The 24,233-nt window shown below is 41.8% G+C and overlaps 4 protein-coding genes and 3 non-coding genes across 15 annotated transcripts in view; 2 read left to right on the top strand and 5 right to left on the bottom strand.

The window, feature by feature from the left end:
- NEK4 (NIMA related kinase 4) overlaps positions 1 to 3,919 on the top strand; it is an 88,959-nt gene extending 85,040 nt beyond the window's left edge. For all 7 annotated transcript variants that reach the window (XM_060161627.1, XM_060161628.1, XM_060161629.1 and 4 more), the window contains one exon: positions 1,502 to 3,919. In XM_060161627.1, coding sequence (XP_060017610.1) covers positions 1,502 to 1,594 — 93 coding nt within the window. In that variant the 3' untranslated portion in view covers positions 1,595 to 3,919. The remainder of the gene's footprint in view (positions 1 to 1,501) is intronic.
- Positions 3,920 to 5,882, bottom strand: SPCS1 (signal peptidase complex subunit 1). The gene is made up of 4 exons (XM_060161639.1): positions 5,477 to 5,882; positions 5,058 to 5,117; positions 4,890 to 4,976; positions 3,920 to 4,414 (listed from the first exon to the last, which is right to left on the bottom strand). The coding sequence occupies exons 1-4, from the start codon at positions 5,510 to 5,512 to the stop codon at positions 4,289 to 4,291; spliced, it is 309 nt and encodes a 102-aa protein (XP_060017622.1). The 5' UTR covers positions 5,513 to 5,882; the 3' UTR covers positions 3,920 to 4,288.
- On the top strand, positions 4,035 to 16,448 carry GLT8D1 (glycosyltransferase 8 domain containing 1). Of its 2 annotated transcripts, none has more exons than XM_060161636.1 (10): positions 4,035 to 4,512; positions 10,584 to 10,637; positions 10,720 to 10,818; positions 12,688 to 12,901; positions 14,316 to 14,433; positions 14,660 to 14,744; positions 14,901 to 15,013; positions 15,375 to 15,541; positions 15,659 to 15,771; positions 15,917 to 16,448. In XM_060161636.1, exons 1-10 carry the CDS (start codon positions 4,473 to 4,475, stop codon positions 16,105 to 16,107), a joined length of 1,194 nt encoding a protein of 397 aa, XP_060017619.1. In that variant the 5' UTR covers positions 4,035 to 4,472; the 3' UTR covers positions 16,108 to 16,448. The 2 variants fall into 2 exon arrangements, with proteins under 2 accessions (XP_060017619.1, XP_060017620.1); XM_060161637.1 differs by lacking the exon at positions 4,035 to 4,512 and adding an exon at positions 6,056 to 6,179.
- Positions 15,097 to 24,205, bottom strand: GNL3 (G protein nucleolar 3). 2 transcript variants are annotated; one of them, XM_060161634.1, is made up of 15 exons: positions 23,980 to 24,205; positions 22,776 to 22,834; positions 22,244 to 22,381; positions 22,013 to 22,126; positions 21,842 to 21,922; positions 20,633 to 20,765; positions 19,399 to 19,511; positions 19,029 to 19,146; positions 18,651 to 18,738; positions 17,954 to 18,149; positions 17,697 to 17,839; positions 17,481 to 17,614; positions 17,208 to 17,389; positions 16,868 to 16,934; positions 15,097 to 16,780 (listed from the first exon to the last, which is right to left on the bottom strand). In XM_060161634.1, exons 1-15 carry the CDS (start codon positions 23,990 to 23,992, stop codon positions 16,695 to 16,697), a joined length of 1,665 nt encoding a protein of 554 aa, XP_060017617.1. In that variant the 5' UTR covers positions 23,993 to 24,205; the 3' UTR covers positions 15,097 to 16,694. The 2 variants fall into 2 exon arrangements, with proteins under 2 accessions (XP_060017617.1, XP_060017618.1); XM_060161635.1 differs by having other exon boundaries at positions 17,954 to 18,128; positions 23,980 to 24,192.
- On the bottom strand, positions 18,185 to 18,261 carry LOC132528307 (small nucleolar RNA SNORD69). The gene has a single exon (XR_009543186.1). It is a non-coding gene; the product is annotated as a small nucleolar RNA SNORD69 (small nucleolar RNA).
- On the bottom strand, positions 19,273 to 19,354 carry LOC132528311 (small nucleolar RNA SNORD19B). Its single transcript, XR_009543189.1, has one exon. It is a non-coding gene; the product is annotated as a small nucleolar RNA SNORD19B (small nucleolar RNA).
- LOC132528306 (small nucleolar RNA SNORD19) lies at positions 20,514 to 20,591 on the bottom strand. The gene has a single exon (XR_009543185.1). It is a non-coding gene; the product is annotated as a small nucleolar RNA SNORD19 (small nucleolar RNA).
- Positions 24,206 to 24,233: the final 28 nt, after the last annotated feature.

Below are 24,233 nucleotides of genomic sequence, written 5' to 3' on the forward strand. Positions count from 1 at the left end.
GTGTAGTGAAGTTTTTGTCTCACCGAGCTGGAGTGGGGAAGGAGACATTTCATTTTAATTCAGTTCACTGACCCTCATTGTTCTTAGTAGCTTTACTGTTTTTAACTGAGTTTTAGTAGATTTTCTTGAAAAAAAAAAAGGGTCCCTATTTGCTGTATGCCCTAATGACCATTTCCAGAGACTTTAAATGGTTGGTTTTTTAAATATTTTCACCAGTTTCACTGAAGAGGGGTCTGCAGAGCTTCTCACGCTGTCATGCTGGATGTGGAACCAATTAGGATTACATTTTATTTTTATTTTATTATTATTTTAAAATTTATTTATTTTATTTATTTTTGGCTGCATGGGGTCTTCATTGCTGTGTGCGGACTTTCTCTAGTTGCAGTGAGCAGGGGCTATTCTTCGTTGTGGTGCGTGGGCTTCTCATTGTGGTGGCTTCTCTTGTTGTGGAGCACGGGCTCTAGGTGCACAGTCTTCAGTAGTTGTGGCTCACAGGCTCTAGAGTACAGGTTCAGTAGTTGTGGCACATGGGCTTAGTTGCTCCACGGCATGTGGGATCTTCCCGGACCAGGGCTCGAACCTGTGTCCCCTGTATTGGCAAGCGGATTCTTAACCACTGTGCCACCAGGGAAGCCCCAGGATTACATTTTAGGTTTAGTTGTTATGTCTCCTTTAATCTGGAACAGTTACTGAGTCTGTTTTTCATGACCTTGACGTTTTTGAAGAGTATAGGCCATGTGTTTTATAAAATGCCCCTCAGATTGGGTGTGTTTGATGTTTCCTCATGAATAGATCCAGATTATGCATTTTTGGTAGGAATACCACAAAGGTGATGTTGTGTCCTTCTCAGTTCATTGTATCAGGAAGTGCATGACATCTGTTTAACATATTATTAAATGTTATTTCAATTTCAGGCATTTCTTTCAACAGACATACTTTGAGTATCAAATAGTCCGTTTTTTTTTTATTACTAGTCAGTTTGAATTTTATGTTAATTGGTTGTATTATTTTTTAAATGCCTTTACTGAGTTATCTATGGGATTGATTTTATCAATTCTAATATTCTGTTTTTTTCCCCTTTAATTAATTTATTTTCTCCATTTCATGTGTGTGATATGAAATGGAATGTCTTGGTTTCTAATAAGGATAACAGGTGTTTGGTGGCTTTTTTTTTAATTACTTTTTATTAGAGTATAGTTACTTTACAATCTAATATTCTAATATTGCTGTGTTTTATTGATTTTAAGAGCTCTTTATACATTAATGGTATTAATTCTTTGGCATGTAGCAAATATTTTCCTTAGTTTATTGTTTGCTCTTTAATTTCTTATGACTATTTTTTGGTATGTTGACATTTAAAATTTTTATGTAAACAGAACTATTAGTATTGTCCCATAAGGTTTCTGCTCTTGGTATCATGCTTAGAATAGCCCTTTTAAGGTTACAGAAATATTTTTTTCTACTATATACTGATTTTTTTTTTTTTATGTTTCCTAAATAGGTACGTTTGCGGGAGCACATGGGTGAAAAGTATGTGACTTACAATGTGAAAGCTCACCAGTTAAAATTTTTTGAAGATAATGTAAAATTTTGAGAATTTACCTAATCTGCTGCCAGAATGAAACTATTTTCAAACGTTTTTGGCTTAAACAAAAACAAACAAACCTATAATAATGACTGGAGTCCATTCACCATCCTTATATTTTGTTGGGCCTTTTTTTACTAGAAAAAAATTGGACAGAGTAATATGAAGCAAGCTTATTACAAAAGAAAAAAACCTTTGGCTATCTTATTCTCTTTATGAGGGAAAATCTGTTGTACGACGTTTATTTGGTTACTGTTTACTGAGCCTTAAACCAACTTGATATCTAGAACTATTTTTTTTAAGGTACTTATTAGCTTGAATACAGGGATATAACATACTGGATTGGAAGTTTTATATTATACTAGAGTGACGAAAGCAATAGGAGAAATAAATGACATATATCCAGTGACACTACTTTTTACTGTTAATAACCTTAAGTAGAAGTTGATAAATTATTTTTTTTATTATTCTGGGAGTAGATTTAAAGATATGGCATTATATATAGTACTTGAGCATTGAATTCCTTTTTTTGCATATTGATGGATGTTTTAACATTTTATTTCCATTTGATATGGACCTCGTTCAGGGTATACAAGAAATGAAACTAGGAGTTATTTTGGGCTAGTAAATCAGTATGTTTTTACATACTGGATTTTTTTTTTAAGATTTATTTTTCCATCAGCGAAAACATTCCTTAAACGCTAATTCCTTTTCTAATTCAGCAGGTGTTAAGTAAAGTCCAGATCCTTTTAGTTATGTTGGACATATTTGTCTCCTGAAATTTGTCTTCTTATACATCAAGATATTGTCTTCCCATGTTTTAAATGTAGAATTGTATATCACATATTTTATTAGTTGTTTAATAAGGGGCAATACCCATCTAGCAAATAGTTTTTAAAAAATAAGTTTTGATTAGTAAATTTTAACTTCTGCTTTTGAGGGACTCTAAACATGAATATGACTCCAGAAATATTTTCATTTTTTACAGTTAAAAATATGTCTTACCTTTTATGAAAATTATACACACACATAAAATAATAAAATGTTCTCTTTCTAGTCCACATAAAAGACTTTTATTTAGTTTTTACTATGTGCCAGGTGCTAGGCCTGGGTTCATGGCCTAATTTCTGAAATTTCTTTATTTTGAAGGGTTTTTAACAACTTAACTCTAAAAACATCTAGTCCTAGTGCTCAGCTGAGGACAAATTTTTGGCAAACCATCGGTCTTCCTGAGCTATTTACCATTTCTTGCATGTTTTATAAATCCACATCTTTCTGCAAAGTCATCAGTTCTACTAAAGTTTTCTAACTTACTGGTATAAAGTTATACATATTATTTTCTTAGAATAAAAAAAAAATCTCCTCCATACTTTTATTAACATTCTGTGTATATATATATATATATATATATATATATATATATATATATATATATTTTTTTTTTTTTTTTGCGGTACGCGGGCTTCTCACTGTTGTGGCCTCTCCCGTTGTGGAGCACAGGCTCTGGACGTGCAGGCTCAGCGGCCGTGTCTCACGGGCCCAGCCGCTCCGCGGCATGTGGGATCTTCCCAGACCGGGGCACGAACCCGTGTCCCCTGCATCGGCAGGCGGACTCTCAACAACTGCGCCACCAGGGAAGCCCATTGGGGTGTCATTTTGAGAACATGAGGTGACATGATTTTTAACCCTATTGGGAGCTCTTAACTTTATAATCACATTTATTATACTTATTGATATGCTTGTTCTTGTTTCTGCCATCTTTTATTTTTCTTCCCCTTTTTTAGAATCCTTTCCTGACTTTTGCTATATTAAGGTCTTTGCTCCCTTTTTTTTAAACTCATAGTTTGGAAGTCCTATATCCTGGTATTGAGAAACAGAATATTACCTGTAATAACCCTTCCACTCCCATCCCTCCCAGAAGGCCTTTAGAACATTTTTCTCTTCGGCCCTCTGGAAAATTTTAAAGGAATTTACAGTTTTATGGTTTCCACTTTGAACCACCTTAGGTAAAGCCTGGATTAAATGTTTTCTGCTTGGCAATAGCCTTATTTTAGTGGTACCAAGATACTACTTTACCACAAATTTACATTTGTGGTAAATTTCACAGCTGTAAGATATCACATATGAATCATGCATTGAATAAGATGTTAAATGTATAAAGCAAAAGTTTTTTTATAGGTGCTTTTGCTGTTGTTAAAGAAAAAAAAAGTATGTTAGGAACTTGTAGCTTCAGAAAAGAGAAATGGTTCTTACACTTTCAGAACCACAAACTTCTAACTTTGGCTTTTACTAGTAGTCATGCTGCAGAACAATAAACAAAAGACTCTTTAGACATTGAGTTGCACTGTGAGTTTTATTTGAAAACATTAAAACAGCCTGATGACTCATAATGAATTATAAAACTTCGATAGTTAAACTGTACTATCATTTATGAGGCTTTTATTCTTCATTATTTTGTAGACCTGAAAGAAACTTTGCATACTTGTGTTTTCTGTTCTCCATTTCAGAGGAAGATTGTGAAGAGAGGTCTAAAATATTTATAAATCAAAACCCAACATAAAAGTGAAATATAGAGAGAACAAAATCTGTACACAGCTGAGCATAGGTGTTTTTAGCTCATGTTTTGGATATGAAAACAATTTAGCTCATGTCACACGAAACAAAAGCAGGTGCAGTAGTAAAGCTCAATCATGAAAACCCCAATCAATTATTTTTAGCATGCCTCTTAATTTTTCTTTCCCCTGGTTTCTTGTCTTCTGTGCCTGAGTCTTGAACAGGTAACCACTTGAGGGGGTGCCGGCGATAAATGGGCCACGGAGGAAGTGTCAGCTGGGTCAGAACAGAGAAAATGCATCATTTATGGCCATTAAAAGTTTAAAAGAGCATTATGGATAATGCCTGGTTCCCAAATGACTCCTATGCTAAAGGTAAAAAAAATGAAACTGACATTCCTATGAAAACTATGTGCCACCACCCAGACAAGATACTGTAAGTGAGAACAAGCCTCATTGTTTACACATGGCTTTAAGAGCTAAAAGAAAGGTGAGGAGGGAGCAGTATGAAGACCGTAAGGTCTTAAGGTCTAGTGTGACTTTAAGATTACTGCTTGGATCGCCTGCCAGAAGAAATGAGCTTTATGTAACTTAACCTTATCTGATGCTATTTGGCATTTACTTTTCCAGTGATAGCAAGGGAAGGACGAGGTAAACGATGGTGCCGGTTCTCACTACTAGGGCCAACGAAAACAACCCAATTCAGAAAACCTAAGTTGCCACCAACATCCAAGCACCCATAAATTTCTTACCAAACACGAAAAAGCAAATCCCGCCATAACTATATAGACAGTCCACCCGAACTGTTCAGCCACGTACCCGTAGATAAATCCAACTATCTAGAGACAAAGCAAGTATATTAAATACAGTCAAGCTGGGGTGGGGGTGGGGAGAGACGACTATGCAAAACCAATACTTACTGCAGAAAAAAGAATAATTCCCTGAAACATCTGTTCAGCTAGCTTCTGGCCCTTGTAATCCTAGAGGTGAAGGAGAGCAAAGCAGAAATTGGTTCCACCACTGGAGAGGTACATTCCTGCCCTGGCCTCACAGCTTTGGCACAGGGCGATCCCAATATATGGGACTTCCCCAAGAACTTAAGCAAGGAATGACATTCTGGGTTTCCCGGGGGAATTAAAGCAAACTCACGGAACCCGGGCTGGGGTATCCTCGCGGGGGAAGAGAGAAGGGGACCCAGGAGATTCATTTCGGGGAAGAAAGTAGCCATCCGGGGTAGGAACCGCGCTGCACCGGGTGGGTCTCGGACAAGGGTTGCGGAGCTGCCAGGCTCGCGAGCGGCGTGTAGGAATCTTGGGGCCGAGGCGGGCAGCGCCCTCACCATTTGCGTGGGCAGGGAACTCAGATACTCCAACATGACTGGCTCAGGAGGCGGGCGGCGGAGCGAAGGCGGCCGGGACTCAGGGACAGTAGGGGCCGGAGTCAGCTCCTGCGTACAGCTCTACTGTCCTGTCGAGCCGAGGGTCGCGATGGCCGCGGCCCCGGAAGCGGATGTCTCCCACAAACCCGGTCGGCCCGAGGCCCCTCCCCGTGCCCTCGCTAGGCGACCCGCGCTTTCGGAGCTGGCTGTAGGCCGGCGCCCTCTCTGCAAGGGCCGAGATGCTGACGGTGGCGGCCGAGCCGAGGCATCACGCGCCCGTGAAGGGTTCGCCGTCAGTGCTGTTGGGTGCCGAGGGCCGCGGTCCAGGTCCGCCAAACTGTACTTGGCTGTGCCTTCGCGGCTTAACGGCGGCCTGCGCGCGCCCCGTCTCCATGGCGACGGACATTTCTCGGCGAGGACCCCAGCGGTGGGGCTGCCCGGCGGCGCCTGCTCTGCGCGACGGTCTTGCGGACCGAGCGGCTAACGGCGGGGGGCTGCGGGACTGCGCGGCGGCCGCGGAGCTAGCGGGCAGGCGGGCTCGGTCCGGAGTGCAGGGGACGCGGGCGGCCCGGCAGCGGGCTGGGCCCCGGGGCCTGCGGTGGGGACGCTGAGCTGGCGGGGCGGGCCGGGGCGTGGGCAGCGGCCCCTCCTCCTCGGGCTGCAGGTAAGGGAGGCCGTGGGGAGCGTCCGAGGGAAACGGCTGGCCTCGGGGCCGCGGGGTGGGGAGAACCCCTGGAGCGTCACCCATTGCGAAACACTCCTAAACGTTATTGACCCCCAGAATTTAGAGGGGAGTACCCCAGAACCCATCATCCAGAGAAAGGGAATGCCCTCGGAGAAGGACGGGTCCTGGCCCGTCTCTTCGCACGAGTTGGAGAGAGTTCCCACCCGGGGAGTCTCCAGTTTGTCCCTCCAGGCTGCTTGGCGGCTTCACTGGCGTCCTCACAGACTCAGGCCTCCCGAAAGAGGCCAGCAAAGGTTTCGCACTGCCTCTCAAGGCCGGCGTCTATCTCAGAACCTTAGGCCCTGCTCCGTTACTCTGAGCAAGGGGGAAGACCCACGTTCCGGAGAGAAACTTCTGGGAAACCTGGGCCTGTGGGTCCCAACTGGCTGTCTGGCCTCTGTGCTGTGTTGCGCCTCAGGGTCACAGGCGGTGGGATTCTAGGCACTCCAGGGCAGGCGGTGTGCGGCTGCCGACCTCATGCAGTCAACAAACATTCCCGGCAGCTTTCTTTGTGCCATGAATTGGGCCAAGGACATGGCCGTGACCAACACTAGGTCCTTGCCTTCCTAGAGCCCAGAGTGTGTCAAGGGAGACAGCCACGTAACCCCACAAATATAAGCCGGATTTACTCTGGGGGAGCGAAGCCTGGGAGATGTGAGAGCTCAGGGGAGATGCAGCTGAATGTGAGGTTTGGGGGAGGCTCCCCTGACTCCTGAAAGCCAAGTAGGAGCTAGGCAGAGAAGAGGTAGAGAAAGTGGATGTATATCCTTAGTGCCTTTTCCACCTTTCAGTCTGGCAGAGACTAAACGGACTTTCCCTCGTATGCAGTAATAGATGAATCCCTCTGTGTTATCCCTCTTTAAATGCATTTCACAGGGTGGCAGTTGCTGCAGAGCCTTTATGGTATTTGAGCTATAAAGATAATCATGGGAAAAGGAGATTGCGTGTCAGGTTCAATTTCAGATCTCCATTGGAATCCATGTCTTGCCTTGTGTTTGAATTTGTTTTCATGATTATTATCAAAGATCGTGTTCCCTTTCAGAGCTGAGAACCAGCCTTGCTCCTGGATTAACAAGACCATTCAACAAATATCACATACCTATTACCATTTACCAGACATGGTTTTAGATGGCAAGGATACACGAATAAACACTTTTCACTGGGATCACTGTTTTCATAGAGCAGGGAAGACACAAAGAAACAAATCAAATAAATGAGATAATTTCATAATTGAAGAGAGGGAGTGGTGAACTTTCTTGATGGCCTCTGAGGGGATGGGTAAGAGGACAGAAAGATGACCTTGGTCTTTTGTGACCTCGACAAAGCCACTTTGAATGGAGAAGTAGGGCCAGAAGTCTGGTTGTAGTAGGATAGAGGACAGAAAAATGACCTTGGTCTTTTGTGACCTCGACAAAGCCACTTTGAATGGAGAAGTAGGGCCAGAAGTCTGGTTGAAGTAGGATAGAGGACAAGAGAGAAAGTGGAGCTGGGAACTTTAAATCCTTTCAAGCTTTTAGAGTGAGAGTGAACAGAGAAACGGGTCTGTGGGTCTGCTGGGATATGGGAAGTGGTGTCTTTTTTATTTTTATTTTTTAATTAACTGGAAGATACCAGAGCATGATAATTAATGCTGCTAAGTGTGTGATCCAGCAGAGAGGGAAAGAGTTTGCTGATGCTGCGCCAAGGAAACAATTATAGGATAGGTTGCAGAGCATGAGTGGAATGGCCTTCCTTGGGAATATATAGCAGTAGAAAGAAAAGCAGAAAAGGCCACTGAGATGTGGGTACTATTGCAGGTAGCTAGCAAGTTAAAAACATAAAGTGTTCTTGCCCTGTAAGGTTTCTTCACCCATATTTCTGGGAATGCCTGCTATGTGTGTGTATTGTGAATGATTTGGGAATGTGAAGGTCTTGTAATTTATAGACAAAATGCTACTTTTCATAGTGAACAATTGAATATTACTGATCAAATTGTACACAGTTGTGTACTCTTGCAAAAATACAGCCAATATTGCACATCCGGGATGTACATACAGTTTTGTTTTGAGAATTCTTTCTAACCAGATCAGTGAATTCCATTACCAGGAATTGCACCAGGAAATATGGATCAGACACACTCCATAATAATCGGCATTTTGCATGTAGATAACTGTGGAAGAGTTTTAGGAGTAGGTGGTTTCTGCCATGTGAATCTACTTAAGTACATCAAATACCTGCTGGGATTGTGTTTTTCTTCTGTCTAGCTAGCTACAATAGCACAAATACTTGTGCCTCTCAATTAACATACCACCTGTAAGTAATTGTTAGTGGACATTGTTGAGCTAAACCATTGGCCCTTATACCATTAACTAAATGAGATTTATTAAAGTGAGATAGTTTTCTCCAGTCTTGGTGGAAGTTGACTCCAAGCAGGCAGATGTTAGAACTCTGTCTGAGCAGCCCCCAGTCTGCCACCTTCTATAGGTAAGGCTCAGTCCTCAAGAGGAGATAGAGACACATGGCTCAGGGTATATAATGATTTGTAGTCTTTAGAGAGTAAGCTTGTTGGTATAATATACTTTACATATACTGTTCTAGAAAGAAATGAGAGTGAGCGAGAAAGAATGTGTGTATTTTAGATTGTTCTTTGGGAGTCTGAATTATGTTCTCCCAAATTTGTAATCTGGCCTGTGATCCCAGTTTTTAAACAGCACTTCAATATATTTCTCTTCTTTTCAAAGGCCTTGAGAAATCAAGTGCCTGATAGGCACGCACTTCATTTAAGATGAAATTAATTCAAACTAACTTTGATTTTAGAAATATGCTATATTTGAAAGTGCTTTGTAAAATTAATAGCCTTTATGTAAATGTTAGGTACTCCCATGGGGGAAGATGAAGTAGAAAGGGGTAAAGTTCTCAAATGTAGGATCACAATATCCAGGTTGTATAAAATGTTTTTAATGAAACATTACCCAGAGATTGTTGTAGAAACCTAATTGTTTAATTTAGCCCCACTTACAGTCTTGTTTCCATTGAATTGTTTTGAAAAAGTGAAGGCTTCAGATGAGCTGGGGAGCACAAACCACCGGCAGAGTGACAGTATTAGACACCACTTTCATAAGAGATGGGTAGTTAACCAACAGATAGGAAGCCCCAGAAGAAGCTAATTTTTTCTTTTAGCAGATTTTTAATTTTTGAGACTAGAGCGCTAAACTTTTGATAGCAAGATTGGATTTTGTGAATTTTTGTAATTCTGTTTCCCTGCTATAGGTTTTTTTTTTTATAAGTTTATTTATTTTTGGCTGCGTTCGGTCTTTGTTGCTGCGCGCGGGCTTTCTCTAGTTGCCACGAGTGGGGGTTACTCTTTGTTGCGGTGTGCGGGCTTCTCATTGCGGTGGCTTCTCTTGTCGCGGAGCACGGGCTCTAGGTGTGCAGTCTTCAGTAGTTTTGGCTCGCGGGCTCTAGTGCGCAGGCTCAGTAGTTGCGGCGCACGGGCTTAGTTGCTCAGCGGCATGTGGGATCTTCCTGGACCAGGGCTCGAACCCGTGTCCCCTGCATTGGCAGGCAGATTCTTAACCACTGCGCCACCAGGGAAGTCCCTCTGCTATAGTTTTAAATGAATTTGGGAACTGTTCTTTTTTCTCTTTTCTTTAATTCCAGTTAAAGATGAATGGAATACATCTTGGAGCAGGGATGTTTGTACCAACGAGGCTGACCTTGGTTTACTGGATCATAGACAACTGAAGTCCATGTCTAATTAGGAATTTTAAGTAGAAATTCATTCAGAAAACATTTCCATAGTGGTTAGACTCCAAGTATTCCTCCTGGTAGAACTTCTTTTGCTTTTCATCTAGTGGCATATGGTATACAAGGCTATAAGTTACTGGAAGTATTTTATTATTATGACTACCATAAAAAATTCAGATCCCAAATTGGGTCCTTGGAAACTGTTAATTCAAAACGAGTTTCTTGCAGAAAATACCGTATGCATTTCTTGTTTCTACCTGAATAAAAGTGTGTAGGTGGGACTTCTCTGGTGGCACAGTGGTTAAGAATCCGCCTGCCAATTCAGGGGACCCAGTTCGAGCCCTGGTCCAGGAAGAATCCCCATGCTGCAGAGCAACTAAGCCTGTGCACCGAAACTACCGAGCCTGCGCTCTAAGGCCCACGTGCCTAGAGCCCATGCTCTGCAACAAGACAAGCCACTGCAATGAGAAGCCTGCGCAGCGCAACGAAGAGTAGCCTGGCTCACCACAGCTAGAGAAAGCCCGCACGCAGCCAGAAAAAAAAACAAAAAGCATGTAGGCATTTTGATGGCCATTCTAATGTACCTACTGACTTTGGGGGCTTGTTTTTGTTTTGTAGGGTTAATAACTAATATTTATATAAGACAGAAGAAAAAGATGTCATTCCGTAAAGGTATGTCCTTTCTACAGTTCTGTTGTTTTATACCAGGTCAAAAGGTGAAGAGATGTAACATGGGCATTCTCCTCTGTTTCAGTAAACATTATCATCCTGGTCCTGGCTGTTGCTCTCTTCTTACTGGTTTTGCACCATAACTTCCTCGGCCTGAGCAGTTTGCTGAGGAACGAGGTTTCAGGTATGGGAACCCTGACTAATGCCTTGGCATGTGTTGAGGACCTGGAATTCCCTGTGTCCCACATTCTGAGTTACATCACTAGATTCAAAGAAAAGGCGGCTTTTTTCTTGGCCTTATAGAAGTACTAGAGACTTTCAGAAAGGCAGGTGGCACTCATTGTGCTCTTGCAGCCTGTCCCCTTCTCCTTGCCGGGCAGTTGTTTGCTGAGGGTTTGATCTCACAGAAGATTCCTTTTTACCAAATCAGAGGCCTTGGAGAAAGGAGCCACTGTGGGCTGTTATCTACAGACATTTCAGTAGGGCAGGGCTTCAGAATGTGGGGACAGGTGAGTGTTGCTGGTGTTTGATGCCTCCTCTGTTCACTAGAGTGTCAAGTCTGGTTACTTTCCTTTACCTGTTACTCTGCTTTAACACATGAAACCATATCAGCAGGTCTTTAGTAGTAAAACAAAACCACAAAGCCTTGTCACCTGATTTAAAAGACCACTATTGTATAATTCCGCTGCCAGTTATTTTAGATTAGTTTTTCATACTGCTCTGCCTTGGTATTGAGGGATGTTTGAGGCTTCAGAGTGTTTGTCAAAAATCATTTTTGGATTGTCGCCCACTGTACTTGACCAGAGCAGGAAAAGACTAATAGCTTTTCCTTAACTTTCACTGAGTGCTCTGATAGCATGTTTTTATAATAGTGTATATATGTGTGTGTATTTTTATATATACATATATTTACATAAAGTAATGCATGCTTCTGGTGGGAACATATATAAAAAAGAAAACAGCATTCAAGCTCCATGAGGACAGTTGTGTCTGGTACATAGGAGGTGCTTCTAAATATTCATTGAATAAATGATTTCACTGCCTAGAGATAATTATTAAAATTTTGTGTTAGTACCTTCCAGGTTTTTTTTCTCTGTATTTTTTTCTATACAGTTGAGATTATACTATATATAAACTACACATGACATGGTTTTTCACATAATTATATCCCAAGTACGTCACCATGACAAAACTCTTCATATGTAAATTTAATGTCACATAGTTTACTTTTTGCCATAGGAAAAAGTCTTTTGGTACAATGACTTTCAGATTTTTTTGATGGCAACCCCACAATAATGAATGTGTTACATACAGCAGACACATACATGTATTTATTGTCTATCTGCCCTACACAATGGTAAAGACTTGACCATCTTATTCATGGCTGTAACCCTGGTGCCTAGATATTGCTTGGCACATAGTAGGCATTCAGTGTTCAATGCATGATGAATGAGTAAATGAACAAACATTATAAAAAGCAAGGTTTACAAAACAATACTAGCATTTGCTGTATGTGATGCATTCTGATATTTTCTAAGTCACTGTTCTATTCCAATTCAGGAACTGTTTTCCTACTCATGTTCTGATTGCGATCCACTTACACTGATTTCATGCCTACTTGTGGGATACAATTCACAGTTTGAAAAACAACTGTTTTTTAGTCTGTTTCTAGGTTTTTCACAATTGTAAATAAAATTGTGACTTTTGGTTACCTCTCAGATGTCCTTAAGAGACACAAGGGGAATTATTGGGTCAAAGGCCATGTACCTGTTTAAGGCTCTTGATACAAATTGCCCAAATAAGGTCTAAAAAGATTGTTATATTCCTACCAGTAATGTATCAGAATTGTCTGCCTGTTTTTTTAAAAATGCTTTTCCAAAGGCCTGGTTACATACAGGAAAACACAATTTCTGGGCTATATGCTTCACATTACAATGAGGCAGAATGAGGTGTATCATAATTCTCAGCTTACCTCTTTTCATGCCTTGGGCTCTGTATCAAAAGCTCTTGAGATTGTGTTTGTATCACAGTACCTTCTTTGTGTTCTTTGCAGATTCAGGAATTGTGGGGCTTCAGCCTGTAGACTTTGTCCCAAATGCTCCCCAACATGCGGTAGATGGGAGACAAGAGGAGATTCCTGTGGTCATTGCTGCATCTGAAGATAGGCTTGGGGGGGCCATTGCAGCCATAAACAGTATTCAGCACAACACTCGCTCCAATGTGATTTTCTACATTGTTACACTCAACGGTACAGGAGACCATCTCCGGTGAGCTCGGCTTCCCTGATGATTCTGCTTCTAGGGGATGCTCTAAGAGCAGGCCAGCTGCCAATCCAGTAATATGTTTTTCAATGTTTACATTTTTCCTATACAATTATACCACATGTAAACTGCACATTGTTCTTCCACGTGATTGTACCATAAACATGTCTCCATGATAGCAAAAACATGTAAGAAAACTGTGCCAAGATGTAAATCAACTGCGTTACTATGCATAGTTAAGTGGATTTTTTTTTTGGTAATAAGACTTTCTCAATGAAGGAAGTAAGGTGTTGATTTACATTCTCTTACGAGTTCCTTATTTCAAGAACATGCTCTTGAGTAGTTCTGGTCTAGAGTGGGAAGGGACATGGGAGCAATGGCAAGGTAGTATGGTGAAGTGAGCATAGACACTGATCCAAATTTTAGCCCATAGTGGGGAACATTACCTAACTCTTTGGAACCCATTTACTCATCTGTAAGTACGGGGTATAAATATCCAGATTAGAGGATTGTTGTGTCAAGTAAATGAAAAAACATATGAAAACACCTACGACATAATAATCGCTCAGCAAATGATCCTTACTATTGTAACCTGTGATTAATAGAAACTCAATCTGATGGATAGTCTTAACTGTGTTTTGAAAGATGCTTTGAATTAAGATTTACAAAGTTTATTCCAAGAAACATTTTATCTAACAGGTTAATAGTGGTCAAAGTTCTAAAACATATCTGTCCTTGTGCCTTTCTCCATGGTTGTTCATCAAAGTTGTTAAGAATTATTTTTCCATATTTTAAAAACTCAAGAAATCATCTAAAATAATGTAGAAAGAAATATTGCATTAAAATAGACTATAGAAATAACATTATATCCACAAAACGCTGATGTGAAGTGGGCCTAGGAAAAATGTGCAACACCTCTTTAGGGAATACTGACGTTTCTTACAGGCAGTACCTTAGACTCAGGTAGAAATCACTCAGCCAACACAGTGAATTAATGTGTGTAGATTAACAGACTGATTTACCAGCTTTGTTGATAACTTAGCTTTCACTACCATCATATTTTGACTCATTTTCTTCACTGATGTATTTGGAGGGACAAATGTTAAATGATCCATGTGGTGAAAGGATCTTCTCAATTCCATAATGAATTTTTTTTACAGCAGTTTTAGTGTCAGAAGAGTGATCAAAAGTATGAGCCTTTGGGTGCACTATCACCATGGAATCTTGGTTCAGGAAGGGTCTTTAGTGGGTAAATTCACTGCAGATGAGGAAACCAATGCTCAGAGGTGAAGGGGCTTGAAGACACCTATTTTGTCCTCAGGATTTCTCTTGCATTATGGTCTTATTGGAAAGCAGAGATATGGCTGTGGTTTGGGACATGATTACTTAAAACTGATATTTAGTGGTTTATTTTCATCAGGTCCTGGCTCAGCAGCAGTACCCTGAAAAGCATTAGGTACAAAATTGTGAATTTTGACACTAAACTTTTGGAAGGGAAAGTAAAGGAGGATCCTGACCAGGGGGATTCCATGAAACCAGTGAGTTCCATGCATCCTTGTTTGTACTTGGTAGTAGTATGAAATGATTGGAATACCTGGGTAACTGTGGGTACAGTACTAGTACTTCCCTGGGGACCAAACCTGGAAGTTCAGAGACCTTCGGCTGTCTTCTCCTGCATGGATACTGAGAGCATTCTGGGAGTTTCTAATAAACAAAAGCACAGCCACTGACAAATCTTGTGCCAATGCCTCTTTCCTTTTCCAGTTAACCTTTGCAAGGTTCTACTTGCCAATTCTGGTCCCCAGCGCAAAGAAGGCCATATATATGGACGACGATGTAATTGTGCAAGGTACTAAAGAATGTCACCATCAGTGCTGCTCTCTGTCCAGCGTGGGCGATAGTGGTTGTCTTATTTATGATATCCTATAAAAGGCCATCCTAAGTGGGAGGAATAGGGAATCTTGGGGCAACTTCCAGTGTAAATCTTAAACCTTATCTGTTTCAGGTGATATTCTTGCCCTGTACAATACACCACTGAAGCCAGGACATGCAGCTGCATTTTCAGAAGATTGTGATTCATCCTCTACTAAAGTTGTCATCCGTGGAGCAGGGAACCAGGTAAATTACTTATTAGACCTTGTAAATAGACACTCCACTCCCTATAATTCATGTCAATGGGGAGAGGCAGCAAAATCAGGGAATTCTAAATCTTTAGCTACATTTTATTCACCAATTATTTCATCCCAAAACTCAAGGCTGCTTTCCTAGATTGGTTCACGGATTAGACACCCTAATTCTCCTTGAACATCTGGCTTAATGTTTAGGTTCCTGTTGTCTAACTTGCAATCCCAAGTGTCACTTTTATTTGCTTTATGTAGAGCCCTTTGTTAATAATCTGAGAAGTCATAAGTAAGCAGAACAGTTATCAAATTACTGTTTGAAGCATTAAACATACTATATATCCCAATTGTGTTTTTAGTACAATTACATTGGATATCTTGACTATAAAAAGGAAAGAATTCGTAAGCTTTCCATGAAAGCCAGCACCTGCTCATTTAACCCTGGAGTTTTTGTTGCAAACTTGACAGAATGGAAAAGACAGAATATAACTAGCCAGCTGGAAAAATGGATGAAACTCAATGTAGAGTAAGTATGTAACTGGCCTAGCTGTGAAAACTCTTGTTATTTCAACCCTGGTGGTCTTCACTAACAGGAATTAGGATTCTTTACTAACAGCTTTCATTTGTTATCTGTCCCACCAAGAGAAGGGCTGTACAGTAGAACACTGGCTGGCAGCATCACAACACCACCTCTGCTGATCGTATTTTATCAACAGCACTCCACCATCGACCCTATGTGGAATGTTCGCCACCTTGGTAAGTAGATAATTAACCAAGGGCCTAAGCTAATAAAGTGTCTAAAGGACCACCCTCAGGGATGGAATATATTGTTTCCCTTAAGTTTCCTGCAGTCTTGTGTCTGATTAGTACAGTCATTTGGCTCTTTTTTCCTAAATGTAAGGTTCCAGTGCTGGAAAACGATATTCACCCCAGTTTGTTAAGGCTGCCAAGCTACTCCACTGGAATGGGCACTTTAAGCCATGGGGAAGAACTGCTTCATATACTGATGTCTGGGAAAAATGGTATATTCCGGACCCAACAGGCAAATTCAGCCTAATCCGAAGACATGTGGAGATCTCAAATAAAAAGTAAATAAATATGCTATAAGCATTTCTCAGGAAATCCTGGAAGACAGTATGTGTGGGAAGTAACACTTGCTAGGCTTCAATGCCTGTTTGCAGCAACAAAGGGACAAGGGACATTTCAGCTGGGTAAAGAGGACAAACTGCCCCATCTGGCAGTCAGCTTCCCAGACAGACTATATATATGCCTCCATCTGCCTTACCAAGAGTTTGCTTACTGACAGTGCTGAACGACCAGAGGTGAATGTACTTAGATACGGCTGGTACAGCTAGTTCAACACTGCTGCTTGGTTTTAATTTTGTGACCTGTGGCCGAATCTGTAAATAAAGTAAAAGTACATGTTTCAATAAGGTATGTTTTAACTTTACTTCTATCCACTCACTGTTTAAGAGATATCTTTTTATAGAATTTAGACACTTTCTAAAGTTGCCTGATTTTTTAAAATGGATATATCATTATATACACATTCACAAAATTTACACAGCTTATGTCATACTGTAACAAACTGGTACGTCACACGCAGAGAACAGCTTAGCAGTCTGCTCACAATGTTAAAAACCAACAACAAAACACCATTATATAAGGACAAAGTTCTATTATACATAATCTGTACTGAAATCATAAGCATCATCTTCCTCTTCAGTCATTTTATCCAAGATGAAAGATGGTGCAGACTGCTTATCTATATTGGAAAGAAAAAGGAGGTGTTTAAAAACAAAAATAAAAGCTACCGTACTGCTTTGTTAGAAGATCCCTCCACCCAACTCACCTGATTGACAGTCCTCAGGCAGTGCCTCGCAGGCCTCTTCTTCAGGGGACATGTCTGAGCTCTTTTCCTGTGGGACAGAGAAACAGTGTTAGTAAGCCCTTGTGTGCTCATTAATCCAATTTAATTACATACCCAGAAAACGTCTCTGGAGTTACACATTAATGGATGCACAAAATCAAGACTAATGATTGCAAGCCTTAAACTTCTAAATTGTACGAGGCTTTTTAAAGTCATGAAATATTTAATTTCTATTTCTTCCTTCAGCCCCTTCCCCTCTGTTGTACATTGTAATGCTAGAAAACTTACTTCAGCTTAAACAACTCATGCACAACATACTTACATCACCTTCTTCGTCAACACATTCCTGGTCAGTGTTGACATCTTCATAGTCCCCCCCCTCCTCCTGCTTCCATTCTTTCTGTTTCGGCAATTCTTCAGGTATGTCCTTTTCCTCTATCACTCCATTTGTCAGACCCGATGACTGGAAAAGGATGCTACTGGCTAAACGAGGGCCCCTGATGGCTAGAAAAGGTAAACAGCCCGTGTAAACAGATGAGACCTTTATTGGCCTGTCAGCTTATGAAGACAGTATTTAAACACAAGCCGTGCTTACCTTGTATGCTGTGTGCATTGTTCTTTTCCAGTTCTTCCAGATTAAAGCCCCATTTCATGTCTGTCACAATGCTCTCATTAAAATGTGGAGGAGTCCAGGATGTAGGGGGATGGCAAAAGTAACCTAAGGAGGCACTGGTATTAAAAATAAAGTGTGTCAAAAATCAGTTCCTTTATTCTATGTGGCCATCAAAAAGCCAACAGAAAGAAGCCTTACCCTGTCCACTCAGACCACAGCAGTTTGGCAGCACCTTCTACATTTGGGCTTCCACCTTTTTGGTGCAGTCCTCTTCTCTGAGCAAGTGAAGTAAAAAATTCCAGAGAATTCTTAAAGTCTGGGACAGTAAATTTCAGTACTACCTTATTAAAAAAAGAAAAACAAACTGTCATCTATCTGATATAGTACAGATGTTAAAAAAAAAATGCTTATAATGAAAGACAAGATGGAGCTCAAGGGAAGGGGATTCTTTTTACCTGTCGAGCATCAGCATGGGACAGAATGGCGCTAGCAGCCTCCATTGGTTTTACTACCTCAATACTTGCTGGACTTCTCAGAGCGAGTGCAATAGCAGAGTTAAGTGGAGACACGATGAAACTTGGACTATCTATGATTGTGATTTGTTTGTCCAAGGGGACAACCTGCATGTACCTGAGACAAGAAAGATGGTAACTGACGGGCACTGGTTTTCCTGAAGGTCAAGAGACACAACGAAGCTCAGGGTTGGATTGAACAAACTCAGCACAGTCTGTCAGATCCATTTTATCATCATTTGCTTCATGTTTATCTAAAACCGTAACAGCACACCCTCCTCTTCTAAAGACAAAACACTACGTGTTATAGCTTACATACATATTGACCTAAACACATGCTGTTTCCTCTGTAGTATCTCCCCCCTCTTCTACCTGGCAGACTTCTATTCATTTCAAGTTCAGGTTCAAACATCACTTCCTCTAAGGCAGCTTTTCCTTCTATGAATCTATTTGCTCGTCTTTCAAACTAGATTGTGGGCAGCTATTCTAATCAATTCTTCCCAAGCCTAACACTGGCTTAACCCTGTTCCTTTCACTAAATAGAAAGTTGAGTAAATAGAAATAGAAAACTGTCTCCCTTAAAATAAACAAAATCATACTTACCTATAATGAAATATTGCAATTATGGAACTCAATTTACCTTGTAAGTCCCATGGATACACCAACATTGCATATCCGTTCTTGTTTTAAGCTATTGATGATGCTGCTTTTCCCCACATTTGGGAAACCTACAAATGGGAAATCCACAGATACAAAAGGCATTATGTGCTGGTAATTATAAAATCTCCACTCCCTTATTTTATGCTTGCCTGTTTAGAGCAAGACCAGAGTTGGATCTGAGCATCTTCACTTCAACACTAAAACTACTCTTAGCATCTTCATTTCTTGCACAGGTAATGAAAGAGCAGGAAACGATTATTAATTCAAATAAACCAAAGCTCTTAGAAGCTAACATTACCTATAGTGCCGAGTTGCACTTACTGAGATAAGACATAAAATATGTTGAACTGAAACTCACCAATTACCCCAACGTGAATGGCTTTGCCATAAGTCTCCTGAAAACCTTCAAGAAGCTTCCAAAGGCCTTCTTTTCCAACACAGACTTCACTTTTGAATGGAGCAGCTTTCTTCTTTACCTTCACAAGTTAAAATTCTAAACAATTAGTTTAACTACTTCTGACAATCCACCAGACAAAACCCAAGCCATCTGGCTCCAGAGCCTATCTATTAAAATCACCACATTCCATTGCCTTTCAGATTATCTCTGGATGAAATCAGAGTTGGATCTTAAAAGTTATCATTTTTTAATCAAGAGTTTGTACACTCATCATATTTCACCCATCTGAAAGATGAAAGAACCACATTTCCCACCACTAAATTAAGGGTACCTTGATTCTCTTCCCTTTGTCCTTCAGATTTGTTGAGGCTTTGAACACCACTGTTGGCAATTCCTTTGTCAAATAACTTAGCCAGTTCTCCAAATTCTCCTTTGGTACCAAATCTGATAGGGATTAGGAATAAAACACTGTTCCAATTTGGTCATTTTGTTGAGATAAATTTGCAAAGTCTAGTAAACTATGGATTTCATTCAGGTTTGCCTTTTCCCAGTTTTTTCAAAAGTATCTGAACTAGAAGATGGGGAGAGGGTCAGCTGCCTACCATGCTTCTGGTTAACAGAGTTCAGTATGTACACCTCTGTATTTCTTTAATTCCCCTCTGCATTGCTCATCCTTTCAGGATTAAGTCATCCTCTAGAATATTACCATACTAACCTTAGGGCTATGTTTCCAGAATTTACTATCAGGTAGGAGCCATGTTTACTGACCCCAACTGTAATTTAGATCCCATCCTTACTTTCTGTTTCACAGGTTTCTGTTTCTGGGTGTTTCTGTCCCTGCTGCTCAAACCCAGATACATAATCATGTCTCATCTAAATAGTGCCACATGTCGACATTGCGCAGATGTGAAGAATGTGGCACTCTGTCATTTCCTACGTGAAATATACTACACAGTAAGCTGAGCATAAAAGCTTACACTGTTAAATAAGACAAGGTGGTTAAGTACTGAATAGCGAAAGAACAGTACAAACCAGTTAATTCGCTTCTAGAAAACATCTCCAGGACCTCCCTGGTGGTGCAGTGGTTAAGAATCCGCCTGCCAATGCAGGGGACACGGGTTTGAGCCCTGGTCTGGGAAGATCCCACGTGCCACAGAGCAACTGAGCTCGTGCACCACAACTACTAAGCCCACGTGCCACAACTACTAAAGCCCACATGCCTAGAGCCCATGCTCCACAACAAGAGAAGCCTGCACACTGCAATGAAGAGCAGCCCCTGCTCGCCGCAACTAGAGAAAGCCCACACACAGCAAAGAAGACCCAACATAACAATAAATAAATGAATAAATAAGTAAATAAAGTATAATATAGTAATTAAGGGGAAAAAAAATTTCCACCCCACTGCCCAGCACTGTCTTTGGCAACAAGAGCTCATGCATATGCATTGGTTTTGTTGAGGTCAGAGTTGGATCTTATCAGTCTTCAGAGACAATCAAGACTGTTCAGATGTTTTCCTCATACCTCACTAGTGTATATGGAACATAAAGAGCAATGTTTTCGCCTACCTGATTTATTTAATACAAGTACCAGCTTTTTCTGTCCACCCTTGACAATGGCTTCTTCTACCTGGGGACACCGGCAACCAAGAGGATCTCTGGCATCCAACACCTCCAGCACAACATCTGAGGCTTCAATCACCTGTCAAAGCAGAAGCTATCAGAACACCATCCCTTGCTCTGGCACCACCCTCCACATAAGTACACTGGCGTTGTCTACTTTGCAACAGGGTGAGCTCAGAGTTGAATCTCTTAAAATTTTTTTTAATTTATTCTTTTTTTTGGCTGCATTGGGTCTTCGTTGCTGCACGTGGGCTTTCTCTAGTTGCAGTGAGCAGGGGCTAGTCTTCATTGCAGTGCACGAGCTTCCCACCGCGGTGGCTTCTCTAGTTGCGGAGCGTGGGCTGTAGGCGCACGGGCTTTAGTAGTTGTGGCACACAGGCTCAGTATTTGTGGCTCACGGGCTTAGATGCTCCCTGGCATGTGGGATCTTCCAGGACCAGGGCTCAAACCTGTGTCCCCTGCATTGGCAGGCGATTCCTAACCACTGTGCCACCAGGGAAGCCCCAGAGTTGAATCTCTTATCTTCACTTTGGTGTGAATGATGTTCACATGTTTATTTCTTACATGACAGTAAGACATACGTTTGTTCAGTGGCCTCTGATCAAAGTGGATTTCAAGAGTGGAAACATTCCCAACTATCTAAATGTATAATCTTCCCATTCTGAGTTATGTAGTTTGAAAGACCTTTGTGGCCCTACCAAGAGCTGCTGAGAAACACAGTCAGGGTCTATTCACAGGAGGGAGTGACCTTAGGAAAATAGGTGTAGGGGATGGCAGTGCTACACCAAGACATCCCCTTGACCTCCTTCACTTAGGTTTCAGCAAAGTACTTTAGAGATTCTTACTTTTGTACTGCTCCTCTAAAGTATTTCCTTCTATTTAAAAAGCCACTGTGTCATAATGTTATTTTATCACAAAATGCCACTTCTGTAAATCATGCTTATGGGGAACTGTTCCCATGCAAAAAAATTAAAACCATAACAATATTTCCTTCAGTGAAACATATCAGTAAGCCAACTTGCTGAAGAATTCTTCCTGCTCAAGAGAACTCTACTTCCACCTCTACAAGGTTGGTGTCAGGAGAGAAAAAAAAAAAAAAATTCTCGTCTTTTAAACCTCATTACCACTTTTAGACACTAACCTAGACTATGATACCTTTTTAAGTTCCTGACAATACAGCCTCTTCGGATTCTGTTTGCTTGACTTGGCTTTCTTAGCTTTGCATTGCCCAAATTCCTAGGTGATAAAGACAAGGGGAAAGGACACAAAATTAGTAGGTCAGTAGATGTAACCTATTTCTCCATTTTTCATGACTGTAATCATTACCTCTTTCACAGGTTCCATGTTACATAGCTCAACAGCAGGGTCAGTTCCAAGTCTTCTTTTCTTGTCCTGTTCCTTCTGCCTGTCAAGTTTCTGCTGCTGTTTCAGTTCTTCAAGCTGTGTTCAAGCCACAAGAGAAATGGGAGAGCCAAAGTGACCTGATATTGTAACTTTACTTTGAAAAAAATACACACACCCACACATCACTTGTTGAACATTTTAGATGCATTTTACCTGCTGTTTCCTTAGCTCAGCTTCCCGAAGAAGAGCCTCCTTAAAAGGAGCACTGTTTGGAACTCCCGGGTCTTTCCTAGGCTTCTTTCGACCCCGTTTTTTAGCCTCTTTCCTCAATTTTCTATGGTGTTCTCGAACCTATCGTAATAAAATTTTATTAGTTAACAAAAATACTAAACAAAATTCATGTGACTAACCAATCTGGCTGCAGTTTACTTATATCTGTAAAATGACCTAGAAACATAGAACTTTAACTGTAACAATGCAGAGAACACATGCTTATGTATGAAACAGCAAGAAAAAGTCACCAGGAGATTCTTTTTGCAGCAATTGTTACCATATTGATCAAAATTTAGACTCTTATCACTGAATTACTTCTGATGCTTAAGAGCTTGTGTCATAGTCTATCCAACCTCCGTTTCTTGAGGTGAAATCATACTAATATTAATCCAGACCTCTTTGTGGAGAAGGGGTGGGGCAGAAATAAGTTTAGCATTATACTTGGTATAACTCTTTCAAGAACAAGACTTACCTTTTTTTGGATTTTATACCGCTTATGGCAGGTCATGCGTTTACTTGCTTTCTTTAACTCTGCAAAGCAACATATCACAAAAGGGTTAATTTATTTACTGTTTTCTTTTTAATTTATTTATTTTTGGCTGGGTTGGGTCCTCATTGCTGCGCATGGGCTTTCTCTAGTTGTGGTGACCGCGGGCTTCTCATTCTGGTGGCTGCTCTTGAGCCACCGGGGAAGCCCTATTTACAGTTTTTTAAAATCCACTTTATCCACAAATGATCAGTTTTAGTTTTTGATGACTGCGCTCTAGGGTCACATCTATGTTTGCGTTAAGTAATTAACTAGCTCTGAAACCTAATTTAAGAATCTTGTGGGGAAGTTCCCTGATGGCACAGTGGTTAAGAATCCGCCTGCCATTGCAGGGGACACGGGTTTGAGCCCTGGTCCGGGAAGATCCCACATGCCGCTGAGCAACTAAGCCCGTGCGCCACAACTGCTGAGCACGCGCTCTAGAGCCCGCGAGCCACAACTACTGAAGCCCGCATGCCTAGAGCCCGTGCTCCGCAACAAGAGAAGCCACCGCACCGCAATGAAGAGTAGCCCCCACTCGCCACAACTAGAGAAAGCCCGCGCGCAGCAACGAAGACCCAACGCAGCCAAAAATAAAAATAAATGAATTTTAAAAAATCTTGTGGGTGTGTGGTAAAGATAAAACACGGACCACTCAAGTCCCAAAGACGGATTCAACAGATCCGTTGTAGAGCCCAACTTCCCCGCTCCCACTCTTCCCAGATTATACTGGGATAGAACACAGAAGCGTATAAGATCCAAAAATAGAGCCACTTCTTATCAAATAGCACGAATCACAAAGGAGGAGCTAACAGTGGGGTCGAGAGGCGGCTCTCAGATCTCACCAGGGCCGGATCAAACGTGGCCGCACAAGGGAAAACGCTGCGCCTGAAACCTGGCTCAGACATTGACTGGGTCCTCACGAGACTCTGGCCCGACCTTCACCCTTGGGGCCCAGCCTTCTTTCTGCACCACAGGCCCGCGACTCACGTGGAGCCTTCCAACCCCCCAGTGCTAGGCGGGATCAGGGCTACGGCCTCCCCGCCGGCCCTCCATTCCCCAGAGACCAAGCCGCAGACGAGCGCCCTGGTGGGTCCGTCGACCATCAGACACAGAGGCCCCTCCAAACCCGCCCCTTGACCACACTCACTCGGCCGCTTCATACTGTAAGTCGGAAGGGCTGCGCCCGCTGTTGCACCAGCGCTCACAGCCACAAGCGCCTCCGCAGGCGCCACGTGCGAACAGAGACCACGGGCGAGCGTCACGCACTCACGCTGCCGCCGTAAAGCGCGCCGCGGCCTGCCCGCGTGCGCGCGCACGCAGTGTCGCGCGGAGCCAGGTTCGCTTGGCGGCCGCGGGGCTGGTTTTGCGGCGGCACCGGGAGGGGTGAGGGCGGTGAGGGCG

This window comes from Lagenorhynchus albirostris, chromosome 10 (assembly GCF_949774975.1).
Source record: "Lagenorhynchus albirostris chromosome 10, mLagAlb1.1, whole genome shotgun sequence".
Taxonomy (NCBI): Eukaryota; Metazoa; Chordata; class Mammalia; order Artiodactyla; family Delphinidae; genus Lagenorhynchus; species Lagenorhynchus albirostris.